This window comes from Diceros bicornis, chromosome 6, assembly GCF_020826845.1.
Source record: "Diceros bicornis minor isolate mBicDic1 chromosome 6, mDicBic1.mat.cur, whole genome shotgun sequence".
Lineage (NCBI taxonomy): Eukaryota > Metazoa > Chordata > Mammalia > Perissodactyla > Rhinocerotidae > Diceros > Diceros bicornis.
Genome location: NC_080745.1, coordinates 37113196 through 37140260, shown reverse-complemented (window position 1 = coordinate 37140260; position 27065 = coordinate 37113196). Strand labels below are relative to the sequence as shown.

The window sequence follows — 27065 nt, the reverse complement described above, 5'->3', positions numbered from 1 at the left end:
AAAACAGCATGGTACTGGTACAAAAACAGACACACAGATCAATGGAACAGAATTGAAAGCCCAGAAATAAAACCACACATATACGGACAGCTAATTTTCGACAAAGGTGCTAAGGACATGCAATGGAGAAAGGAAAGTCTCTTCAATAAATGGTGTTGGGAAAACTGGACAGCCACATGCAAAAGAATGAAAGTGGACCATGTGCTATCGCCACTCACAAAAATTAACTCAAAATGGATCAAAGACCTGAAGGTGAGACCTGAAACTATAAAACTCATAGAAGAAAATATAGGCAACACACTATTTGACATTGGGTTTAAAGGAATCTTTTCGGATGACATGCCTACCCAGACTAGGGAAACTAAAGAAAAAATAAACAAGTGGGACTTTATCAGACTAAAGAGCTTTTATAAGACAAATGAAATCAGAATCAAGATGAACAAACAACCAACCAGCTGGGAGAGAATATTTGCAAAACATACATCTGACAAGGGGTTGATCTCCATAATATATAAAGAACTCACACAATTGAACAACAAAAAAACAAACAACCCGATCAAAAAATGGGCAGAGGAAATGAACAGACACTTCTCCAAAGAAGATATACAGATGGCCAATAGGCACATGAAAAGATGCTCAACATCACTAATCATCAGGGAAATGCAAATCAAAACAACACTAAGATACCACCTCACGCCCGTTAGAATGGCTATAATCACCAAGACAAAAAACAACAAATGTTGGAGAGGATGTGGAGAAACAGGAACCCTCATACACAGCTGGTGGGAATGCAAATTGGTGCAGCCTCTATGGAAAACGGTATGGAGATTCCTCAAAGAATTAAAAATAGAGATGCCCTATGATCCAGCCATCCCACTACTGGGAATCTATCCAACGCACCTGAAATCAACAATCCAAAGAGGCTTATGCACCCCTATGTTCATTGCAGCATTATTCACCATAGCCAAGAAGTGGAAGCAACCTAAGTGTCCCTCTACTGACGATTGGATTAAGAAAATGTGGTATATATATACAATGGAATACTACTCAGCCATAAAAAAAGACAAAATCGTCCCATTTGCAACAACATGGATGGGCCTGGAGCGTATTATGTTAAGTGAAATAAGCCAGAAAGAGAAAGACAAACACTGTATGATCTCACTCATATGTGGAATATAAACCAACACATGGACAGAGAAAACTGGACTGTGGTTACCCGGGAAGTGGGGGTGGGGGGGTGGGCACAAGGGGTGAAGGGAGTCATATATGGGGTGATGGACAAACAAAAATGTACAACCCAAAATCTCACAATGTTAGAAACCATTAAAATATCAATAAAAATCAAAAAAAAAAATTATAATATCTGCAATTTCATTTTATAAAAAAAAAAAAAAAAATCAGTTGCATTTCTGTATGCTAATAACGAACTAACAGAATGAGAGCTCGAAAAGATAATACCATTTACAATTGCATCAAAAAGAATAAAATATCTAGGAATAAATCTTACCAAGGAGGTGAAAGACCTATACAATGAAAACTACAAGACATTATTGAAAGAAATCGATGATGACATAAAGAAATGGAAAGACATCCCATGCACATGGATTGGAAGAATAAACATAGTTAAAATGTCTATATTACCCAAAGCAATCTACAGATTCAGTGCAATCCCAATCAGAATCCCAATGACGTTCTTCACGGAAATAGAAAAAAGAATACTAAAATTCACATGGGGCAACCAAAGACCCCAAATAGCTAAAGCAATCCTAAGAAAAAAGAACAAAGCAGGAGGCATCACAATCCCTGACTTCAAAACATACTACAAAGCAATAGTAATCAAAACAGCATGGTACTGGTACAAAAACAGACACACAGATCAATGGAACAGAATTGAAAGCCCAGAAATAAAACTACACATATACAGACAGCTAATTTTCGACAAAGGAGCTAAGAACATACAATGGAGAAAGGAAAGTCTCTTCAATAAATGGTACTGGGAAAACTGGACAGCCACATGCAAAAGAATGAAAGTGGGCCTTCTGCTATCGACATTCACAAAAATTAACTCAAAATGGATCAAAGACCTGAAGGTGAGACCTGAAACTATAAAATTCATAGAAGAAAATATAGGCAACACACTATTTGACATTGGTCATAAAGGAATCTTTTCTGATGACATTTCTACCCAGACTAGGGAAACTAAAGAAAAAATAAACAAGTGGGACTTTATCAGATTAAAGAGCTTCTACAAGACAAATAAAACCAGAATCAAGATGAACAGACAACCCACCAGCTGGGAGAGAATATTTGCAAAACATATATGTGACAAGGGCTTGATCTCCATAATATATAAAGAACTCACACAACTGAACAACAAAAAAACAACCCGATCAAAAAATGGGCAGAGGAAATGAACAGACAATTCTCCAAAGAAGATATACAGATGGCCAATAGGCACATGAAAAGATGTTCAACATCACTAATCATCAGGGAAATGCAAATCAAAACAACACTAAGATATCACCTCACGCCCGTTAGAATGGCTATAATCACCAAGACAAAAAACAACAAATGTTGGAGAGGATGTGGAGAAATAGGAACCCTCATACACAGCTAGTGGGAATGCAAACTGGTGCAGCCTTTATGGAAAACGGTATGGAGATTCCTCAAAGAATTAAAAACAGAGATGCCCTATGATCCAGCTATCCCACTACTGGGAATCTATCCAACAAACCTGAAATCAACAATCCAAAGAGGCTTATGCACCCCTATGTTCATTGCAGCATTATTCACCATAGCCAAGAAGTGGAAGCAACCTAAGTGTCCCTCAACTGACGATTGGATCAAGAAAATGTGGTATATATATATACAATGGAATACTACTCAGCCACAGAAAAAGACAAAATCGTCCCATTTGCAACAACATGGATGGGCCTGGAGGGTATTATGTTAAGTGAAGTAAGCCAGAAAGAGAAAGACAAACACTGTATGATCTCACTCATATGTGGAATATAAACCAACACATGGACAGAGAAAACTGTATTGTGGTTACCAGGGGCAATGGGGGTGGGGGCTGGGCACAAGGGGTGAAGGGAGACATATATATGGTGATGGACAAACAAAAATGTACAACCCAAAATTTCACAGTTATAAACTATTAAAACATCAATAAAAAAAGTAAAAAAACAAATTTAATGTCACTTATTTTATTATTTTTTTAATAATTTTTTAAATTTATTCCCCCCAAAGCCCCAGTAGATAGTTGTATGTCATAGCTGCACATCCTTCTAGTTGCTGTATGTGGGACGTGGCCTCAGCATGGCCGGAGGAGCAGTGCCTCGGTGCGCGCCTGGGATCTGAACTGAGGCCGCCAGCAGCGGAGCGCGCGCACTTAACCGCTAAGCCACGGGGCCGGCCCCTCGAGTCACTTATTTTAAATTAAGCACATAGAGTTATGTTAAAGAAGCATAAAAATATTTGAAATTGTACTTTAATTCTATATTTTGTCGGGTTGAGGAGGGAGATAAAAGAGAAGAAAGTAAATCTCAGATGCAGAGGAGAAAAAAGAAAGGCAAAGAGAGAATGAAGACGGGGAGAGAGGTTTATTACCCTTAGGTGAGAGGTAGAGTTTCTAGGAGGACTTTGAGTTTTAGGTCAATTAATGTCCCACTTGGACATTTCAGAGCACCATGTCTTATCACTGCATTTTGAAATACTAAGTAAGTGATTTGCCATTTATCCTAGCTTCCCAGAATACTATAGGTATCTTAGCATCACCCAGTGGGATAGCCACAAGCTCACCAACAGATCCGTCCCCAGGCTGCCAAAGCAGCTATTCTTCCTCATGTTGTGACCTTCCAAGGCCAGAGATGCCCCAGCCCTAGATGGAGAAGCTTCAGGAAACAGGAGCTTCAGAGAGCAGAGAACAAGGAAACAGACCAATGTAATCTATAACAGCAAACTGCTTATCCGTTTCCTTATGGAAGTTCTTTATTTTCATGCAGATAAAATAAGTACTAAGGGCCACTTACCAGCTTTGGCTCCAACTCTTCACTCCTCACCAATTCTCTCACCACCTTCCTTCCCTCTCAACAACCAGTGCAATGTACTGGCTTCTGCACTGTCACTGGGAGAGTCAACTGCAGGGTATAGCCGAGTTTTCTCAATTCTTTGGCTTCCCTCTGGCTACACTTAACTCTCCATGCAGCCCCAGGGCCATGTTTATTTGTTGAATGGTTAGCTACCTTAACATTGCTATCATTTTCACCCTAACCCTCTACCACTCCAAAAAGTGATCCTCAGACCTGCAGCATGGACATCACCTGGGAGGTTGTTAGAAATGCAGAATCATAGGCTCTGCTTCAGACCTTCTGAATCAGAATTTGCACATTAGCACAATCCCCTAGTGATGCTTCTATGCACCTTAAAGTTTTAGAAGCACTGCTGGCCTCCCTGGTTTTCATCCTTTTTTTTTTTTTTTTTTTTTATAATTTTTATAATTTTTATTTTTTTTCCCCCAAAGCCCCAGTAGATAGTTGTGTGTCATAGCTGCACATCTTTCTAGTTGCTGTATGTGGGACTCGGCCTCAGCATGGCCGGAGAAGCAGTGCGTAGGCGCGCGTCCGGGATCCGAACCTGGGGCGCCAGCAGCGGGGCTCGCACACTTAACCGCTAAGCCACGGGGCCGGCCCTTCATCCTTTTTTATTCCAGATTGCCACTTTGTCTGCCAGAAACCACACTTAAGTAACCTTGAGACTGAAGCTTCCTTCATAATCTTTGTATTCATTTTTTAATTTCCTAGTATACTCCAAGAATAGCTCTTCAAACCTCCTTGCCACTCTTCATCTCCTCATTCCCGTTTTTTTCCTCCTCCCATTCCTTCCTCTCTCCCCCTGTCTAACTTTACAGAGATCAGATGACCTTGCTGTGCTAATATTTTTTTCCTTCTATGCCTCAGTATATTTCTGGTCTTCTACCATCCTTTATTCTTTTCTCAGTTCTCATAGGAAGTAATATTTTCCTCATTTCTAAGATAGTTCTTCTACCTGTGCCTTTTATACATTTTCCCTTTCCTCTCCTTTGGGGTCTTGCTGTCTTACTGACTGGTCTTCTCTTTCCCAGAATCATTTCCATCATCTCCACTAGGCCTTTCCTTTTTGCATCCAAATGTGCAGAGATCCTGTTTTAAGAAAATCACAGCATACACACACATTCACATTCACTTGATCCTACTCCTTTCTGGTGTGTGTTCTGTTTCTCCTCTTCCGCAATCAGATTTTTCCAACAATTGGTCTAGAACAGTGATTTACAGTTGGGGTGGTTTTGCATCCTCCCTCTTCCAGGACAACTGACAAATGTCTGGAGACGTTTTTGTTTGCTGCAACTGTGGGAGATGCTACTGGCATCTAGTGTATGGAGGCCAAGGACACTACTAAACATCCTACAATGCACAAGACTCGCCCCCCACCACCAAATAATTATCTGGCAAAGGTGACCAACCATCCCAGTTTGCCTTCGATTTTGCCAGTTATAGTACTGAAAATACCACGTCCCAGGAAATCCCTCAGTCCTGGGTGTACTGGGACAGTTGGTCACCCTCTATCTGGCCCAAAATGTCAAAAGCGGCGAGGAAGGACCCTGCTCTCAGAGCACGCTGCTCTCAAAGGAAGATCCATTAACTTCACTTGTTTCTCACCAACTGGCTTCTCTTCAAGTTGACATTTAGTTTCTATGTTCTGTTCTATGGAGACAGTTCTCCATGTGTCACCAATGGTCACCTTCCAAGCAAGAAATCCAATGGCTTTTTTTCTTCCTCCTTCAACCTTTTTTTATCTCTTTCAAGCATTTGACACTGTTGATTTGCTATTCGTTTTTTTTTTTTTTTTTTTTTTTTGTGAGGAAGATCAGCCCTGAGCTAACATCCATGCTAATCCTCCTCTTTTTGCTGAGGAAGACCAGCTCTGAGCTAACATCTATTGCCAATCCTCCTCCTTTTTTTTTCCCCCCAAAGCCCCAGTAGATAGTTGTATGTCATAGTTCCACGTCCTTCTAGTTGCTGTATGTGGGATGTGGCCTCAGCATGGCCGGAGAAGTGGTGCGTCGGTGCGCGCCGGGATCCCAACCCGGGGCCGCCAGTAGCGGAGCGTGCGCACTTAACCGCTAAGCCACGGGCCGGCCTTTCTATTCATTTTGAAGCCATTTTTTTTCATACTCTTAGTTCTCTCTCTTCTACCCCCCACTACTGTGCCTTCTCTCTTTTGTGGGTTCCTATTTCTACTATCTCTTAAGTGTAGATAGTCTCTTAGTTAAGTGTTCTTTTGCTCTCTTCTTTACTCTCCTATTAAAGAATTTTTTCCACTCCTTGCTTCAAATCTTACTTCTATTAGTTGATTGCCAAATCTCTTTCCTGAGTCCTGGTGTTTCATTTCCAATTAATTGGAGGATTCCCTTGGATGTCCAGCAGAATCTAAAACTCAACCTGAGTAATGTCAGGTTAAGAAGAATATTTAATACATTGGCAAGAAGGAAAGACAATATGGTCTAGCTTACATTTCTAGCCTTATCTTCCACTTCGGTCTGATATAACCCTTAAACTCTATCCAACTAGGATAATTGTATCTATGCTCTTATATACTTCATGCTTTCCTCCTTCCATGGTTTTGCTCCGTGTCTTCTTGCTAATTGGAAAACACTTCTGCCCTTTCCTTCTTCAAATCATCCTAATTATTCCAATCAGGAATTCATCAGGAATGATGAAAATACTGGATTAGGAGTCGGAAGACCTATTTCTGTTACTTTACTTGCATTTAGACCTTGGGACAATTACTTGAGCTTTCTATGGCTTTATATATTTTAAAGAAGGAAACAATTCCATCCTTGCCTGTCTCTGATAGCTAATATGAAAAAAGGCTTTGAAAGATGTGAATTGCCATATAAGCATTGTCTGACTTGAACTCTGATAGCACTTTGTGCCTTTCGTATGGAAACTTAACTATCTCTTGCTTGTAAAGTAGTGACAAATACTACAGACTTGTTAAAAGTAGGGATCATAATGTAAACCATTTTCTTCCCTAGTTTCTATCATTGTGCATGTCATGTTAACAGATTCTGAGTAAAGACTGATGAAAGAATAGCAGTCTACCAGCTATTCAGTCTTTATAACTATCCTACCTATCCTTCATTCACTAATTCCAAATATTTTATTCCACATCAAATTTATCACCTTTCTTTTTTTTTTTAAAAAATCTCCAATTTAGGTGATGTCTTTCCAGTGCAAATGAATCCAATAGCTCAATCTCAGTTTGTACCTTTGGCTGAAGTTCTTTGCTGTGCTATATCTGATATGAATGCCGCTCAGACTGTAGTAACACAGGAATCGCTGTTGGAGCATTTGATGAAACATTACCCAGGTAGAGTAACAAGTTTTTCTCTATTAGTTCATTGCATGTTTTTGGTTTCTATTTATAAATTATCTTAAACACATAAACTGGGCGATATCCAATTTTTGTTTTTCTATTATAGAACCTTATATTAGAGCCCTGCCAGGAAAAGGCCTGCATCAACAAATTTGATAAGGGTATTTCTTTTACTTTCCTTTTAAAAAATAACATTTATGGCAATAAATAAATCATACTCTGTAGAAACGGGTGCAAAGCAAAAAAGGAAAAGTGCGTCTTCTCCCCCCGCCTCCTATTCTTCCATTGCCACTTCCCAGAGGTGACAACTTCTATTGCTTATGGCTTCTTATGTATACTTTCATAAATCTTATTTGAGTATATGTATCTTTTTTTATAACATAAGTTGTATCATTCTATACATTCTCTCTGCACCTTTCCTTTTTTACCTTAAAAACATATTTTGGGGGCTGGCCCAGTGGCACAAGCGGTTAAGTGCACGCACTCCGCTCTGGCGGCCCGGGGTTTGCCGGTTCGGATCCCGGGCGTGCACCGACGCACTGCTTGGCAAGCCATGCTGTGGTGGCATCCCATATAAAGTGGAGGAAGATGGGCATGGATGTTAGCCCAGGGCCAGTCTTCCTCAGCAAAAATGAGGAGGATTGGCAGATGTTAGCACAGGGTTGATCTTCCTCACAAAAAAAAAAAAAAACACATATTTTGGAGATCTTTCCATATTAGCATATATTGATCTATCTCATTCTTTTCATGGCTACATGATATCCCAGTGCACGAATGTAGAAGAGTATTTTTTATTTTTCCCATTATAAAACGAATGTATTTATTGTAGAAAAATCCAGGAAATATAGAAAAGTAACCACTTACAGTACCACCACCCAAAGGAAACCCATGTTAACATATTGATGTATTTTCTTCCAGTGTTATACTTATATAAACATTTTTAACATTGTTTTCACAATATAAATATAGTTTTGAATCCTGCTATTTGGAAAAGGGAATTTCTTTTAAAATTATTTGTTACCGTCTCAGTTTGAAAAACCACCATAATCCAAACGTTAGGTGATGTGCCCTCACCCAAGCAGATTGGTTTTCATTTTCTCTTTAGATTTCTTATTATGACTTGAGCTATGAGACTCTGGTTTTCAAAAACTCCCATGTTTGCTCTCAAGAATGCTTTCCTTAGTCAAAATTTAAACTTATAATGGGGTTGTATAACTTGGTGTTTGTATTTGAGTGAACTCAGATTTTTTTCCTCTACTTAACCATTAAGCTAGCCATATGTTTTTGTGTAGACCAAATTATATTCCTATTATTCAGTTAAATTATGATTATTATTAATGTTTCTTTGGCATTGCAGTTATAAATATTGTGTTACAGTTAGCTCTGGGTTCATCAAGCAAATGTGTGGTCATTTCTGAGTTACTGATTTCACTCATTAGCATGTTTCTTATTCAAAATCTATCACTGTAAAATTTTTGTTTGTTTTAGGCATTGCAGTTCCATCTCAAGATATTCTCTATACCACTCTGGGAATTCTGATTAAAGAAAGGAAGATTTATCACACTGGAGAAGGATACTTCATAGTTACTCCTCATACTTACTTCATCACTAATATAAACCCCCAAGAAAATAAGAGAGTCCTGTCAGATGAAAGTCACCCAATGCCAACTTGCGTTACATATCTGGTGAGCACGGAGAGCTGTGCAGAGGTAGCCAAAGAAAATGCTGCTCCCATTTCCCATTGTCAGTCTTGCCGGTGTTTCCCTGATGTGTGCACTCAAGATGGACAGGAACCACCGGCTGCTGCAGAAGTGACCAGAAAAGGCCAGAAAGGTCCTGGGGAATCCAAATCTTTGGTACAGAATCGAGCAGTTTTAGTGTCTGAGGAGAATCACGTCTGTGAGAGCAACAAACCTTTACCATCCACAAAAGAGAGAGAAAAAGGCAAGAAGTTTGGCTTTAGCCTCTTCTGGCGCAGTATATCCAGAAGGGAGAAGTCCAGAACACAGCACAGCAATTTCTCTGCCCAGTTCCCACCGGAAGAATGGCCCGTCCGAGATGAAGACAACTTGGACAATATCCCTCGAGACATCGAACATGAGATAATCAAACGAATTAATCCTGTTCTGACTGTTGACAACTTAATCAAACATACCATCCTTATGCAAAAATATGAAGAAAAGAAAAAATATAATAGCCAGGGCACTTCCACTGATATGCTGACAGTCAAGCACAAGTATCCTTCAAGAGAGGGAGTTAAGAAAAGGCAGGGCCGGTCTGCAAAGTCTCAAAGGCGAGGCCATTCTCATAGGGATAGACACAAAGCCAGGAGTCAGGGAAGTGAGCCTCAGCCAGGAAGCATTAGACTGGACAAACGCCCCAAGCTTCCTGCTACAGAGTCCACCCCCAGAATTAAGAGGCTAAACGAAGCAGTAGTTCAGAAACCACTTGGTGAGAATACGTCAGTGCTAGGTTCCCATTTGATTTACAAAAAGCGAATCAGTAATCCTTTCCAGGGTTTGTCTCACCGAGGGAGCCCAATTACCAAAGGGCACACCATCCAGAAGACCGGTGATCTGAAACCCAGTCAGACTGGACTGAATGGAGAGTCTTCCCAAAGGTCAGGGTCTTTGGATTCCTCAAGAATCTTTGAAAGTGAAGCCAAACAGCTGTATGCTGAACAATGTAATGATAAACTGAAGGCGGAGTCCATTTATATGCATAATTCCACTGTCAAATCTACTGGTGATGACTTTAGGGATCACCTCTTAAATTACTCTCAATGTAGTGTTTTGCAAAGTGCTGGTAAATGCTGTTCCTTTAGAGAAAGCATGTTGAGATATGATGTGTATGGTGGAGAAAATGAGGTAAACTCTGAAGTCTTGAAAAAAAATTATTCTCACTTTAACACATTAGAGGAGATAAAAGAAACACAACATGTCCTGCCATCACGAGGTTCCTCCTCTTTAGACCAAGCATCCTCTGCTTGTAGATTAATTGATAAAACAATGCACCAGTTCCAAAATCTTGGTCTTTTGGATTATCCAGTTGGTGCGAACCGTTTGAGACAACCTGAGAGACAAGACACAGACTCAGAAGAAACACTAATGAGAAAGGCATTTGTCCAGGAAGGAGAGACTGTAAGTCTAGAAAATGAAGGGCCCTGTGATGATGACCAGGCCTTGTATCAGAATGAAGTGGAAGATGATGATGGTGCCTGCAGTTCATTATATCTAGATGAGAATGACTTTTCTGAAAATGATGACTTATGTCAAATGCTGCCTGGCTACATTCAGTATTCCTTTACAGGCGGAAGGAAGTGGAATCATTTAGGAAAACAAAAGGTGACTGAAAGATCTCTGACTGAGTACAACAGCAAAATACATAGGTTTGAGCCTCAGGTGCTTAAAGGAAATGAATGTTACAAACCTACGGGATTGCTCCCTAACTCAGGTGAAAGCCAAAAACCTAGTCTCTCTGCTGAAAGCTGTGGCCTCAATTCAGGGACCCGGTCCAGTTTTAACTATGAAGAGGAACCTAGTGTTGCTAAATGTGGACAGGCCTTAGCATCTGTTGATGGAAGTATCTTTGATTACTATAGCACAAGGAACGCCAGTTCTGAAGCTGAAACTCTACACGACTCTGTTGGTGGCACAGGAAAGAAATCAGCTAGTTGGAGTCAGAATGCTCAGAATCAGGAAATGAGAAAAGAGTTCACACAGAAGTTAGACCTTTTCAACACTTCACCTATGCCAGTGTTGGCTCAGGATATCCAACAAAAACATAGTCACTTGGAAGGAACAGAAAATCATAGCATGGCAGGAGATAGTGGAATAGATTCTCCACGGTAAGTGCATACAAAAGTGTTTGATTAGCCGCTATCCCACAGGAATTATTAAAATTAAGGGTGTATTGAGTTACCTAGTGGGAGACTCCTGAATAAGCATTTTATGATACAATTCTGCCAGCCTTTACTGAATAAATTGTATAAAGCTACAGTGAACTCTCTTATATAATAGGATAGAGTTCATTTTTAATGTTAACCAAAATTTGTTCCACTACTACTAAATCTTACTAGGATGGAACTGCTATAAACCAAGCACTTCCTGAACTGACTGTTGAAAGATTTCCCTTATATTCCTTGTTCTACACAGGGTGAGAAAGAGATACGGCTACTTTCCGCTAATATTCTCCAAGTCAATTTGTTTAAATAACATTGTTCACATTATAAAAGTAATATGATCATAATGGAACATTTGAGAAGTACTGAAAAGTATTTTAAAAAAAACACATATAATCACCCTACCATCTAGATATTCTTTAAAAATCCTTTTTTTTTTTTGGTGTATTTATAACACTTCAGTCTGAACATATTGATCTATATATTTTGTCTATTGGGCTCATACTGTAGTTACAATTAATAGTATATCATGGGGGCTGGCCCAGTGGCATAGCAGTTAAGTTCATGTGTTCTGCTTTGGCGGCCCAGGGTTCGCCGGTTCGGATCCTGGGTGCAGCCCCACTCACCGCTCATCAAGCCATGCTGAGGCAGCGTCCCATATAGGAGAGCTACAACTCCATAACTATGATACACAACTAAGTACTAGGGCTTTGGGGAGAAAAAAGGAAAAAAAGAGGAAGATTGGCAACAGATGTTAGTGCAGGGCCAATCTTCTTCTTCTTCAAAAAGGTATATCATGAACATTCTCCTCATGTTATTAAATAGTTTTCTAAAAGGTCATCTTAAAATTTGGCATATACCTTTATTAGGTTTTTTACTATATAAAATTATTGTTTACCTCCTTTTGAGAAAGTAAAGAAAAATAGAAATGTAAAAAGTAAAACTAGAAGTCTTCCTTCCCCAACCTTTCCCATTCCCATTCCACAGAGGTGACCTAAACATTGTTAACAGTTCGATATATATTCTTTCAGAATTTTTCTATGCATTTATAAATATAATTATTTTTTAACAACCAACTTAGAGCTGTGGCTTTCTTTTTTCACATAAATTATGGATATCCTGCAATCAGTATGTATGGATCCAGCTCATTCTTTTTAATGGCTGCCTAGTATTCCATTATGTATATAATAACTTATATAACCATTATTTTCCTTCCTTTGACATTTAGATTCCCAATTTTTTGCTATAATAAATCAATCTTCAGTGATTTTTTTCCATATAAATGTTTTCAGATATTTCTGATTATTTATAACTTAGGCTAAATTTCTGGAAGTCTGCATTTTTAAAATATACCTTTACTTCTTTATTGTGGAACAGATCTTTTCTGCTTAAAACAAGAGTTTAATTCATATTGTCTTTTTTTTTTTTTAGTGAGGAAAAGATGGACATTTTTTTTTTAGTTTTTTGTTTATTGCAGTAACATTGGTGTATAACATTGTATAAATTTCAGGTGTACTTTATTATACTTCTATTTCTGCATAGATAACATCATGTTCACCACCAAATACTAATTACAACCCATCACCACACACCTGTGCTGAATTATCCCTTTCGTCCTCCTCCCTCCCCCCTCCCCCTCTGGTAACCACCAATCCAATCTCAGTCTCTATGTGTTGTTGTTGTCTACTACTTAATGAAGGAAATCATACGGTATTTGACCTTCTCCCTCTGACTTATTTCACTTTGCATAATACCCTCAATGTCCATCCATATTGTCACAACATATTAAGTCTTTAAAGTATCAAAATATGTTGTCCCCAAAGTAAACAATGGTGGTGTAAACCAACAAGCCATGGATTCCCTTTCTTTCTGGCAAAGCAACAACAACAAAAAAAACCAAAACAGATAAGGGAAATTAATCCTTGACATGCAATTGAGAATTTAAATTTGCAAAATCTTGAGAAATTTAATTTCTTAAAAATTGCTTATAATATGGTTTTCTTGAAAGACACATAACTATAATCATTAAAGACGTAGAGGAAAAGGGAGGGAAGTTGAGTATCAGCTATGTGCCAACTGTTATAAGGATTAGGGGAACAGAGATGAACAAGATATTGTTGCTACCTATAGGAAGCTTACAGTTGAGTGTAGTTGAGGAGACCAATAAACAGACAAATTAAATGCAAGAACAAAGCATAAACTCTTCATAACTGCCAAAGAGATGTGGAATTAAGAGTGATGGGCTGTGTAGGGGAAGACTTATTGGAGGACACAGTTTTGAGACATATCTTAATGTAATGGACAAGGGATGGCGAGGAGGTAAGGTGGTCAAAGAGGAATGTCAAAAGCAAAATGCCCAAACAGTAGTGTGACTTGGCTGAAGCAAGGCAGATGTGTTAGATAAGGGGTTAACATAGCTTACAGCTCCTAGGAAAGGAACATTGTCAATATGAAAAATATAGTTGGCTTTTCTCTTCCGTAGGACTCCTCAAAAAAGAAATAAATTATACAACAAGATATTGGTCACTTCAGTTGCTCAGGGAACTTATTGTTTCTGACTAGATTATACTTGATACTGGACCTGAGAACAGATGTTCAGAAAATATGAACTTCTTGGAAAGCAGCTGTCAAGTAACTGAGGTGCTATGGGAAACCTTTAAAATGTGAAGAGCACTTTAGATTTTTAAAGGTTAACGTATCAATTCACCTTAGTGTTAGTAAATGTTAGACTGCTTCAAAGTAACAAATGAAGGTATAAGGCCTTGATTAGAAATCCAGGCCCTTTTTGAAGATAATAATTCTATTATTTTTAATATCTTTAGGACACAGAGTCTGGCATCTAATAATTCAGTCATTTTGGATGAACTAAAAAGAAGACAGAATTTTCTGCAGAACTTTGAAGGCACAAAGAGCAGTCAAACACTCACATCCAATCCCTTACTACAGCTAACTCCAGTCATAAATGTTTAATTCTTATTGTCCTTCTAGAAACTTTTTCTTTGTAAAAATGTACAGCATTAATTAGAATGTTTTAATCAACTGAGTATACAAGAATTCTCTAAAGCCAAGCATATATGCTATTAATCTCATTACATATTTTGTTCTAGTTACTGGCTTTTTTCTTTTTTTGAGATTTTGAAGCTTTTTTTTTTTTTTAGCTTATTTTACTATGAATTTATTGGGAATATGTAGATTGTTTGCAATTAAAAAGAACATGGAATCCTTGGTCCTTCTCCAATTAACTGTAATTAACTCGAATTTTTAGACATTTATTAGTTTCTCAAATATGTAGGATGTTAATTTACTACCCAGCAGTGAATTTGTCTATCCACACTAAAGCTGAGTTCTTATGTTAGGTGGATCTCACCAGATTTCACACAAAAATCCAGAAAATAGTGTTTTAGGGTTGTGTAGATACTTTGTTTGCAGCTAAAGTATTTTATCGTTATCAGAAAGAATTTATGTAGATGTCTTGGGTACTTTGCAACAAGAATTCCTTCCATCCATTCATGGCTGCCAAGGATCTTCTCTGCGACCAGCTTGAACATGAACAAACGGCTCCACATTGTGACTGACTAACAGTGTCCAAAATACCTATGGCAGTAGGCATCTGGCTCTGCTATTTCTCTGGTTCCTTCTCATATTTGAGGCTCTCTATCGCATGGCAGTGAGAAGTCAGGATGTTCTCAGATGGTGGAGATAGAAGGGAAGCAGAATGGTTGCAGAATTGCTTGTGAGTGAAGGAGTGGTTCTGAATTAGAGATTTAGAGAAAAGATGGAAGATGGCTGATAGTCCATCTACATTTGATCCATTTCCACTCATGATAAGACCTTAGCTTTGCCAGAGTTTGTTCTGGCAGGCCTTTTCAGACCAAGTAGTGGAATGGTTAGTTGTCTTGGTTTGGGGAACGTGGAGCAGTTGAGACTGGTTTTGGCATATTGGGTAGATGCTAATGCTGACTGTGGTTAAAGGGATGTTTCTTCTAAAAAGTTTCTAAGGATTGTCAAGGCCTTAAATCTCAAAGATGATTGAATAATTGGAGAGTGCCTCTTTCCAACTCTCATCATCCTGATAACAGTGAAGGCCAGAATGAAGCTCAGCACTGGAGAGCTGCCTCCAGGCCCTATGGGTGTGCAGAGGAGGGGAGATCAGATTCGCTGCTCTGTTTTGCAGTGGTTGGACCACTCTCTCCTGACTACTGGTTTTCAGTATCCCTGACCAACCTACCATGGCATTCCAAGATTAGCTGTGGTCACAAGGACATTCAAAACCCTGGGCAAAGTACCAAGAAGGGTAATCTAGATAGAAAAGCCTTGTAGGGGAGGCATTGTTTTAGGGGGTCTTACAGCTTGGAATCAGCATCAGTGAATAGAAGTTAGGAGAAAGATTTCAGCTCAGTATGAAGAACTTCCCATTAGACAAAACCATCTATAGATGAAATAGACATCTTTGTAAACAAATGAATTTCCCATTACTTAGGGCATTCAAGCAGAGTCTTGGTGATCCCTTGACTGGTTATGTTGCAGAGGTATTTCCAGTACTTAGCTTAACAGGGTGTCTGAACTAGATGATTTTGAAGATTCCTTCTAACTCTAAGGTTTTGTGCTTATAAGATTCAGTGAGAGTTATATGTCAAATATATCTCAATAAATAAAAAAGAAAAAATAATTCAGTGAGCATCCTGTGAAATACTGAACATGATCATGTAAGATTCCTGAGTATTGCTTCCAGTTCTCCATTTCTGCACCTATCCTTGCCAATCCTTGGAAAAAGAAGCACCAACAACTCAGTCTGTCTTTGATTTTGGACCTGGACAAGTTTCTTAGAAGAGTGAGGAATCCAAACTTTTTTGTGGCTCTAGCCACATCTAGGGACCAAATGAAATCCATCTAATTTTGCCACTGGATGCATTATTACACTCTCTAAGTGCATTAAATGAAGCCTATTATGAAACCAATAAACTTCCCTTCTACAAAACACAACATCTGACTTCAGATGTTAACGATGGGTATATGTGTTATTAAATTGTTGTTTGGGAGCTTATTCTCTAAAAGAGGTGACTTGCATTTTTTCCCAATATTAATTTTTGTGTGTGGAAACTTTAGTTCTTGATTTCTCTTCTCCCTCGTAGTCTATTCTTTAATGAGAAAACTGTTCTCTTGAGGCAGCATGATGACCTGAGCTTAGGAGTCAGACAAGTTTGAATCCCAATTCCAGTCTTTGGTAGCTGTGTAATGGAGAAAGTTACTACACTTCTCTGATTCGGTTTTCTTATGTGTAAAAGGGAGACAGTAATATCTACCTTACAAGATTGTTGTAAGATTTGAGGATAATCTATTGAAAGTGCCCAATGCAGAAGGCACCTAATATAGTTATAAATGTATATGTGTATATTTTTATATATTTATATATCCACAAAACTTGCCTGATAGGTAAATACAATATAGTAGGCCTACCGTCTTTTTCCAGGTTGTCTGGAATTCCTCCATTTAGAGTCAGTCCTTTAATGTTAAGATTATAGAAAGTATTGGCAGTCAAGATCCAGATATGCCTGGGGGAGGTATTATGCCTTTGGCTGACAAGTTTTCAGTTAATACCTTATATTATAAATAGGAATAAAATATGCAATGCATGGGCTTATTGTAGCCATTCATACAATGTGAGATCTGGTTCATCCTCATCTGGGATCTCAGACTCCTAAGAATGCTCAAAGTGGCTGTGTTCTGCAAACTATTTTCACTATTTCAAAAATCCTAATAGAAATTGTACATTTCCTTTGCCTAACTTCTTGCTAACTAAAACGTCAAGTTTCTTTGCCAGTGGCTGAAATTATACCAGCTCAGTGATGCAACACTATCACATGCTGTATGACATTGCTAAGCTGCATTTGTATCTTAAAGATTAGATGAATAACCATGAATCAATTTTTACTAAATGCAATTTAGCAGACAGATGTTTCAAAATGTCAGATCCATGAGTGAAAAACAATGGAAAGAGCTGTGGTAGTGAAAAGACTGGGAACAACTGTGTTTTGAGAAGCCATCCTACAAGCTACTTGAGAAGGCTTTTAGGGGACAGGGAAGACAGACTAGTGCCTAAAGGGAACAGAGAAGAGAGACATGAGAGTCATGAAATAAGAATGGGGGTATCAAAAACAAACTCATGATTATTTTGCTGGCCTCTACAGATTTTTCTCCTTTGGGACCTTAGAAGCATGTTCCCTCTTTAGCAGTAGCAGATTCTATTTCTTGGGTAATGGTGCCCTCTTCTGGGATAACTGATGTGACTACTCCCTTCCACCACTTGATTCAAAACATCTACAAAGCAATTGACTATAGAAGCAGAACTCCCTCCAAAGGTTCAACATTTAAAAAGCTTTTCCAAATAATTTGAATTAGGAGCTAGAAACATACATAAGTATACATGTGATAAATGTGTTCAAAGCTGTTGCCTCTCTAACGCTGTCAAAACCTGGAGCTAAAGGGGGAAACCGTAAGCACCTTTGTACATTATCTCTGATTGTCCCAATTTCCCTGCACTATCAGCAGGTAAGGCATTTTTGTCCCTACTTTACTAACAAAAAACAGGTTTTAGAGTTGAATTGGCCAAGGTGATGTGTCTAGCAATGGCAGAAACAGCCCTCCTGTACCCTCTTTCATTTTCTCCTTACTTCTTAGTAATCTCAACACTCATTCTCTGCCTCCAGTGTCTCTTGATCAATTTATAGCAGCCCCTTAAACTATTTCCATGTCATAACATTTTCTTGTCTTTGAAGAAGATTAGCCTTGGGCTAACATCCGTGCCCATCTTCCTCTACTTTATATGGGACGCCACCACAGCATGGCTTGACCAGTGGTGCATCGTTCCGCACCCGGGATCCAAACCTGTGAATCCTGGGCCACCAAAGCAGAGTGTGAAGTTAACAGCTATGCCACCGGGCCGGCCCCATAACATTTTAAAATAATGGTTCAATTCCTCTTGTCACATAAGATTGACATGCAGATGCAAAATGATGGCTCTTTTTACCTTCTACTTTCTAACTATGGAGTAAAAATTAAAATCTAGCACTGTAGGTTTGAGAATGGCCAGAGATAAGTTTATAGTCATCTCATTTTTATATCTTAAAAGCAAGGTCTTAACGTCATTAAGTTTAATGGACTGAAGCCAAAGGCAAAGGAAATCTTTATAGAACATTGAAACAGAGCAACAGATGAGGCACCCCAACTCAAATTCTGAGAAAGAAATTACATCAGTGACTCTGGTAAGATATTTGGAAAATAAAGATGTTCTAATAAGATTATATTTTGAGTTACTTGTACATTTTAATTATTCATGCTACCCCTTCATGTTTCCCCCAATTAATTTCATCATCAGATATAAATCTCTTGAGATTTATAGAGGGAACAAATAGGAAAAAAAATTCTCCATTCCCTCATCCCCTTTTCCAAATTTTCTAGTTGATACCCACTGAGAACACATATGTGGTATTAGCCAAAATTTTTCAACTAAGCCCCAGCTTGGTCAAGTTACTTATGACTTGCTTTAATTTACACACAGTTGCCCTTTCCACCTGACATAGATAGCAACCAGGGATTTGATTCAATGAATTTGGGGCTTAGAAAAGCAGAGTTTGTTGGGCCGGCCCCGTGTCCTAGCGGTTAAGTGCACGCGCTCTGCTGCTGGTGGCCTGGGTTCGGATCCCGGGCGCGCACCGACGGACCGCTTCTCCAGCCATGCTGAGGCCGCGTCCCACATACATCAACTAGAAGGATGTGCAGCTATGACATACAACTATCTACTGGGGCTTTGGGGGGGAAAATAAATAAATAAAATCTTTAAAAAAAAAAGAAAAGCAGAGTTTGTAGAGCATCTCAATCACTGGTCATTCTGAAAAACACTAATATACTTGTTAGTCTCTTGCAACGGGAGAATCAAACAATCTAGTCATTTCCTTTTTCAGACCTGCTGTATGACCTCAACATAAAAAGGAATGCCAAAAACAGAAGCTTGAGGAGCTAAAACTTTACTTCATCTATGTTTGATCTTCAACCACAACATATTAACATCTATTCCTGTCATTATCCCAATTTTATGTGTGTGACATTCTTAGCCACATCCACTCCTGTGTTCCTTATGCACATCATACCCTGTTGTAGGGCCAGAAAGACTTTACAATGGTAGAATTGAGGGTGGGTGTGAGGGCGTGGGACAAAAAGATTTAGAAAAGCACAGATCTAGAAATGCATAGCTATTCTCATAATTTAGGGAGAGAGATGCATTTTCCCACCATCATTAGCTGAACACTCCTTTTGTTCACAGTACTGAAACCATAAGGTAGCGTTTAGATAAACATATAGCCTTTGACTCTGGCCAATCCATAATTATGCAGAAGGACTGTTGCAATCACAGATTTAATATTCGTGGTTTCAGCTATTCAGTACCAATCCCCAAACTCCATGACGCGTAGCCATTAGTAATTTTGGTAAGACACAAGTTTGATGCTCAGGCTACAAGGCTGGTGTGCTAGACAGTGTCAAGTGGTTTGTGAAGTGCCCCCGAACCTACATCTCAATTTGGTTTCTCGTTCTCCACTCAAGAATAGCCGGGTTAGGGCCGGCCCAGTTGCTTAGCGGTTAAGTGCGCACGCTCCGCTGCTGGCGGCCCAGGGTTCAGATCCCAGGCGTGCACCGATGTACCGCTTCTCCCGCCATGCTGAGGCCGCGTCCCACATACACCAACTAGAAGGATGTGCAACTATGACATAGAACTATCTATTGGGGCTTTGGGGGAAAAGATAAATAAATAAATAAAATTATAAAAAAAAAAGAATAGCCAGGTTGAACAAATCATGACGAGACAAAGAAATGGCTCTGAAAAGAAAGCCAACCAGCTGGCACCAGTGATGTAAGAAAAAGTATATGCTAAGAAGTTAACCCTTTGTATTCTCAAAAGGTTCCCAGTTTTGTATAGGGTTGTAATTCACGGGCAGTTAATCCCTATCAGCAAAATAAAATCCTTTTATAATCCCTTTCTTTATGGGTTTAGTTTCCTCTAATGTCAAATGAGGAATGTGGGAAGGACCTAAAATGAACCAAGGAACAACTTCAAGACTAAAACGTAAGAGTTGAGGGACGACTGTCCAGTCCCGGCGTTCAGCTGAAGCCCACCTAGCCCACTCGAGCCCCCCACAACCCCCTTCCCACCTACGCCGCGCCTCCGGCCTCGCGCGAAGCCGTTGGACGTTAACGCCTCACCCCGCAATGGGTGGGGCCGAGGCCTGCAGCTTCCGGCGGCGGAAGGCGAGGTGGCACGTGGCGCTCCCCACCGGCAAGGCCCGGGCGCGCGGGCCCTTCGCCGCCGCCGTTGAGGGGCTCCCCAGGCCCAGCAGTGAATACTGAGGGCCCGAAGCATCTCTGGGGTGCCGAGGAGAAATGTTTCAAGCGGGGTAGGAGGACAGAAAGAGAACCCGCCCCCCCAATCATTTTATGCTAATCAGTTATTGCGTCCTTTATGGCGATTGGCCAGGGTTTTACTCTAGAAGCCAATCACTTCAGAACAAGGGTGGACCAGTCGAGACCGCTCACACTCATTGGCTGGGAGATTGCGTCGCAAGAGAAGAATTTAAACTGAGTGTCCGGGATTATTTTCCCCCGCCGTGCGGTGCGTGCCCCGGAAGTGACGCACGGCCCTGGCCGGGCGGCCGCCCTGCCCCCGCTTCCTTTTACGGCGTCGCTGCCAGTAGGTGGTTGTGGCCGCCTAGCTTAGAGGGAGGCGGCGGCGGCGGTGGCGGCGAATGATGCCTGGGAAACTCCTCTGGGGGGACATTATGGAGCTGGAGGCACCCTTGGAGGAGACCGAGAGCCAGAGGAAGGAGAGGCAAAAGGTGCGCGGAGGATGGGCCGCACCTCCTTTTGGGGCTGCGCCGGCTTGGGCGGGGAGGGGAGCTGTCCCTGGAGGCCTGTCGCAACTGGGCCGGAGAATCCGAGGGCCTCCCCTCGCGCCGCCCTTGTCCCTCTGAGGTCGCTCCTGGGCCGTTTCCACCTCCACACCCTCAACCTGGAGAAGGGCGGCACTAGGTTTTGGCCCGGCCTCCCGTGGTCCCTCAAACCTTCCCGTCGGCGCCTATGAGATGGGCAAACTCAAATTCCCGTCGCAGAATCTTTCTTTCCTCTTCTTCCTTAAGCAGCGAGGCCTGTCATTTGATTCTCACTGGCCGTCTTAGAAGATGATTAAGAAAAAGGATTGTCTTGAATATGTGTTACTTCTCCGTCACCCTGTCCTGTGTGCGAGAGTCTTGGGGAAAGCGATCTTAGCTTTACAAACCTCGGTAACTAATCTGTAGAGGCTTAAGAAAAAGTGTCACTGCAATCGTTGCCGGGATTCGGTTGTGATGGAGATCATGTGGGTTGTATTATTAATGGCCTTTACTGTTAGTATTTTCATTCAATCCGCAAGTAGTATTTATTGAGCCTAATTTGTGCCAGACTCTTTGCTGGGCACCAAGGAGCCTGTAAAAGAGTTGTAGAGACTTCCCATCCCACTCCTCGAAAGAAAGAGGGACTTACAGAAAAGAAAACGGAGCTTTGGAGGGTAAGGAAGCGGTATTCCAAAGCTGACATTTGACAAAAGGATGAAAATATTATATATAGCTCCAGAGAGCAGAACCTACCCTTCCACCATATCACCAAGGTAAACTTGCCATTTCAGCCAAGCAGTTAATTTTTGTATCGTGGTAAACTACACATAACGTAAAATTTACGACTTTATTTTAAAGTGTACAGTTTTGTAGCATAAAGTACATTCACATTGTTCTGCAGCCATCACCACCATTCATCTCCAGAACTTTTTCATCCTCCCAAACTTTGTGTCCCCTCTCTGTGCCCCATCTCCTCAGCCCCTGGCAACCACCATTCTACTTTCTGTCTCTATGCATTTGGCTACTCTAGATAACTTATGTAAGTGGAATCACCAAGCAGTTATTTTAATTTTGGCTCCTCCTGAAATGCTTGTCTCTCCTTTTACATCTAAATCCTGTCTGTCTGTCAAGGTTTAGTTTATGTGTGTTCTAACCACTGTAGTGTATAAGTACAGTAATCTTATTCCCCTTTGAAGTTTTGTTCCAGTGCTATCTTTATCATTAGATGGGCATTTATTATGTGCTCTCTTACAAAATTAGCTCATTTTTCCTCTGTGCCTCTTTCCCAAAGATTCTTGAGGGAAATGACCATATCTTTGTCCATCCTTACATTTCACTATATTCTTGTAAATTGATGGCTTTCACACTGTAGATTCTCCAGCAGTACTTGAATTTCCTTTAACTATGAAAGATAACTAAAGATTTGGAAACAGATTGGAATTCCAGCTAATAGAAATAGAGCATTCAGGGGCCGGCCTGGTGGCGCAAGCGGTTAAGTGCACGTGCTCTGCTGCGGTGGCCCGGGGTTCGCCGGTTCGGATCCCGGGCATGCACCAAGGCACTGCTTGTCAAGCCATGCTGTGGCGGCGACCCATATAAAGTGGAGGAAGATGGGCATGGATGTTAGCCCAGGGCCAGTCTTCCTCAGCAAAAAAAGAGGAGGATTGGCAGATCTTAGCTCAGGGCTGATCTTCCTCGCAAAAACAAAAAAAAAGGAAATAGAGCATTCAGATAGTGATCTGGCATCGAGATGAAGATAACTTTGGTTTTGGATATGTTGAGATAGGGAGCTGGACTTTAGGTTCTCAGAACTGGGGTACAGGTGAGGAAGGATGCTGGAAGTGTATGTTGAAATCATGAAAATGGTATGAAAGTGTACATAAAGAGACTTAAAGAGTGTCCACAGAAGGAGGAGGCAGAAGAACCACTGAAGAGGATAGAGGTAAGAGGATAAGGAGCGAATATAGAGTGTCATGGAAGCTAAGGAAGGGGAGAGTGTCAAGCACTGTGGATCTGATGTGGAACAACGTATTTCATCACCTTGGGATATTGCTGGGTTTGGACCTAGAGGTCTCGCTTTACCTTGCTTCATCTCCCTGAAGTGCAGGGCCCAGGAGTAGTTCAAACCCCAAGGCTAGCTCTATAAATAACCTTGTTTTTCTATAGAGCCTGTTGGTTTGGGGAGATGTAGGCTAGTTTGGTTAACTAAAGATCAGATGATGTAGCATATGACTATAACTTACATTAATGTACAGTTTTAATGCTTTACAAATGTAACAAATGCTTTGTTTACAAAGCATTTTCACATGTGTTAATTCAGTTTTCACAACAACTATTTTATGGATGAGAAAATTGTATGTGAAAGCACGCTGTAAAAATTGTGTAAATCATGGTGAAAATTTTGGTGGTGGTAGTTTTTATTATCACTAGTCACTACTATCTAATTTATTTTGAACATTTAACCAAGTAATTTCGAAATGCTAAATTTCCAAATCATGTCTTGCTCTCTGCAAATATTAAAACACTTGTCACCAGTTTGATGTTTTAAAACTGAAGTTGCAGAGGCCACCCCCATGGCGTAGTGGTTAAGTTCTTGTGCTCCACTTTGGTGGCCCAGGGTTTGCTAATTTGGATCCTGGGTGCAGACCTGTGCACAGCTTGTCAAGCCGTGCTGTGGTGGCATCCCATATACAAAATGGGGGAAGACTGACACAGATGTTAGCTCAGGGACGATCTTCCTTAAGCAAAAGGAGGAAGATTGGCGACAGATGTTAGCTCAGAGCCAATCTTCCTCGCCAGAAAAACCCAAAACCAAACAAACAAAAAACTAAAGTTGCAGAATAGTCTTTTTTTTTTAAGTTGTATTAACTAAATTAAAAAAACCTTAAAAAATTTTCCAGGATTACTAATATACTTGTTTTTCCATGGGAGTCTAACAGTTGGAGTTTTATATGAATTATATAATTTTGTTTGGTTTGGTTTTTCTTTAACGTCTTAATTATCAGAGTTCAGGGAGGAGGCACGATGTGAAAAGAGCGTGGGCTTTCAAGTCGGACAGGGCTTGATTTCTAACATTTCTACTTGCAGGAAATCCCACATGTGGGTCTTTGGCAAGTTACTTACCTCTAAGAACTTCTATTTCTTCCTCTGTAAAATGGCAGAGGTGATACAGGTTCGCTATCCCTTATCCAAAATCCTTGGGGCTAGATGTGTTTTGAAATTCAGAATTCTGGGGATTTTTATAGAAAGGTAACACCCCAGTAGGGTTTGGGGCCCCCAACCTGTAATCAAACATCTTAATATTAAATATGAATATTCATACTAAGTGGAATAAATAAAAATTATAAATAGCCTCACATTAGTTCAAGTCAGATTTTGCCACCAAATGAGTTCAGGTCAGGTAAGGTTTTGTCTCCAAATAAGTTACAAAAAAACTTTCGGTTTTCAGAGCTTTATGGATATCGGAATTTCGGATAAGGGATTATGGACCTGTACTTCCCTTATAGGGTTGTTATGAAGATTTAAACAAGATAAGCCGAAAACACATTACACGTGCTAGGTAGGTACTCAATAAATATTAATTTTTTTCTCTTGGAGATATTGGGAGTTTTTGTTTGTTTTTTAATTTATAAATCTTGGGTTCTCATTCTTTTTCTGAAAAGGAGCTATTTTTTTTGCTGAGGAAGATTTGCCTTGAGCTAACATCTGTGCCGGTCTTCCTCTATCTTGTATGTGGGTTGCCACCACAGCATGGCCGCCGCCAAGTGGTGTAGATCAGCACCCGGGAACGAAACCTGGGCTGCCAAAGCAGAGCGTGCGGAACCTAACCACTAGGCCACAGGGCCGGCCACTGGAAAGGAACTATTTTAATTTCCCTCATATGTTATGATGGCATTGGGGAAGGGCTAGAGGCCAAGTCTTGAGAATATTAGAATTGGGATGAGAAAGAAAGCAATAGGTGAGTCTTAGCCTTGGCATTAGCAACCAGTCTGGATTTTACCAGGTAACTTTTCAAGATAATGGTAGATTGAGCTTTGCTGGTTGGGGGGGTCATGCTCTAACTTATCAAGAGTCTTAAAAGGAGACCTTGTGACCTTCTTGTCATTGCTTCTTTGTTTTTCCACAGAGTGATAGAAGGAAGTCAAGGCACCATTATGACTCAGACGAGAAATCAGAAACGAGAGAAAATGGTGTTGCAGATGACCTGGATGCTCCGAAGCCCAAAAAAGTTAAAATGAAAGAGAAGCTAAATGGAGACACCGAAGAAGGATGTAATAGACTTTCAGATGAATTTTCTAAAACTCAGAAGTCAAGAAGAAAAGATCTATCAAATGGAGATATTGATGAATATGAAAAAAAATCAAAACGAGTGTCATCCTTAGATAGTTCTACTCATAAATCAAGTGATAATAAATTAGAAGAGGTATGGACACTTTTTGTTTTGCATTTGACATTATCCTTGAAATACAGGCAAATTTGATTTTTTTAGACTAATTAGAATTGATTCTATAATATTTCCTGCTTAGGGTTCAGTACTCTCAGTTGGACCAGGGAGTCTGTACAGCTGAAACCTGAGCATTTTTTCCTTTGTTCGTTGTTTCTTTCATTGTATTGCCTTTTTCTTGGGGTGGAGGTGGGGGATGGTCAAATTTAAACCTTTCCTGTACTTTTGGATTCCTGAACAGTTTTTCCAAGTTGCTTATTGATGGTCACCTACTTGCTTTTCTTATGGTTATTTCAGTCCCTACCATATCCATGAATTGACTTCTGACTGCCTGAAACAAGGTACTGAAGGCCTCGTGACTTTGTGTATTTTGCCTTCTGCTTTTTCTGCTTCTTTAACAATAGCAACATGATCTTTAGGTCCTATTGTAACTCAATCCTAAAGCTGTTTGCATTTTTAAAACAGAAATGAAACATAAAAATGATCTGAAGAAATCTATTCTCCTGGGTATTAATTTTTTGAGAGGTGTAGAAAACATGCTTAGTATGGAATCTGCCTTCCTGGACCCATTGCTTTTGCCAGTACCCGTTAGACTAGATATTTTTTGGCACAGAATTTGTTTAACTTGTTCTTACACTTTTCTTCTAGCAGAGCTCATAGGTTTATCTAGGTATTATGGATTGTCAGTAAATTACTCAGGTCTTCAGAAGAAACCACTTTGATATTCTTAATAATTCTTGGTAATTAATAATTCTTTATATTTTTAAAATCTGATAGTTGTTGATAATTTAAATACATTTGAGCTTAATTTCATGTGTAATCTTTGGGGAGCTTTGGGAAAAGATGTTGAATCCTTGCCTTGCAATGCGGTGTTTTTTTTATTTGTGAATTTGTATTTGTTGGGAAGCACATATGTTAGAGCGTTGATCTAAATAAGGCCCTATAAATCTGTATGTGCTAGTAGTGGAATATGGTTGCCTCTTGTTCTGTTGGGATTATGCCTGATACAATGCTCTGTATAATAATAGGCTTAACTGTTTATTATTTTGTTTAGATCATGTTAGAGTTCAGGAATTCTACTTCTAGGAATTTATCCTCCTAAGGAGATAATCATGAGGTGTGCAGAGATGTATTAATAAGTACTCTTATCACAGTGACGTTGTTGATAATAGCAAAAAATTAAAACATCCTAAATGTCTGATAGTAGGTTGTTGGTTTAATAAAATATGGTATGTCCATGCAGTAGAATACATCTATCCTAAAGGGCATAGAAGAATGTTAGAAAGGTATTTAATGTATCTTATTAAGTGAAAAAAGCATATTACAAAACAGTATGTACAGTATGACTTTATTTTAAAAAATTTATATGGGCATAGAGTGAGGATTG

At 39.9% G+C, this 27065-nt stretch overlaps 2 protein-coding genes across 5 annotated transcripts in view; both read left to right on the top strand.

Annotated features, from left to right (window-relative positions):
• The window catches only part of STOX1 (storkhead box 1), a 65009-nt gene extending 50467 nt beyond the window's left edge, over positions 1-14542 (top strand). The window contains exons 2-4 of the mRNA XM_058543309.1: positions 7258-7410; positions 8905-11263; positions 14140-14542. Coding sequence (XP_058399292.1) covers positions 7258-7410; positions 8905-11263; positions 14140-14287 — 2660 coding nt within the window. The 3' untranslated portion in view covers positions 14288-14542. The remainder of the gene's footprint in view (positions 1-7257; positions 7411-8904; positions 11264-14139) is intronic.
• A 6509-nt stretch (positions 14543-21051) lies between these two features.
• Positions 21052-27065, top strand: part of DDX50 (DExD-box helicase 50) — a 41934-nt gene continuing 35920 nt past the window's right edge. The window contains exons 1-3 of one of the 4 annotated variants that reach the window (XM_058543307.1): positions 21136-21201; positions 24683-24793; positions 25361-25657. In XM_058543307.1, the coding sequence (XP_058399290.1) occupies positions 25469-25657 (189 nt within the window). In that variant the 5' untranslated portion in view covers positions 21136-21201; positions 24683-24793; positions 25361-25468. Of the gene's footprint in view, positions 21202-24682; positions 24794-25360; positions 25658-27065 lie in introns of all 4 variants that reach the window. The other 3 variants (XM_058543308.1, XM_058543306.1, XM_058543305.1) reach the window with 3 other exon arrangements.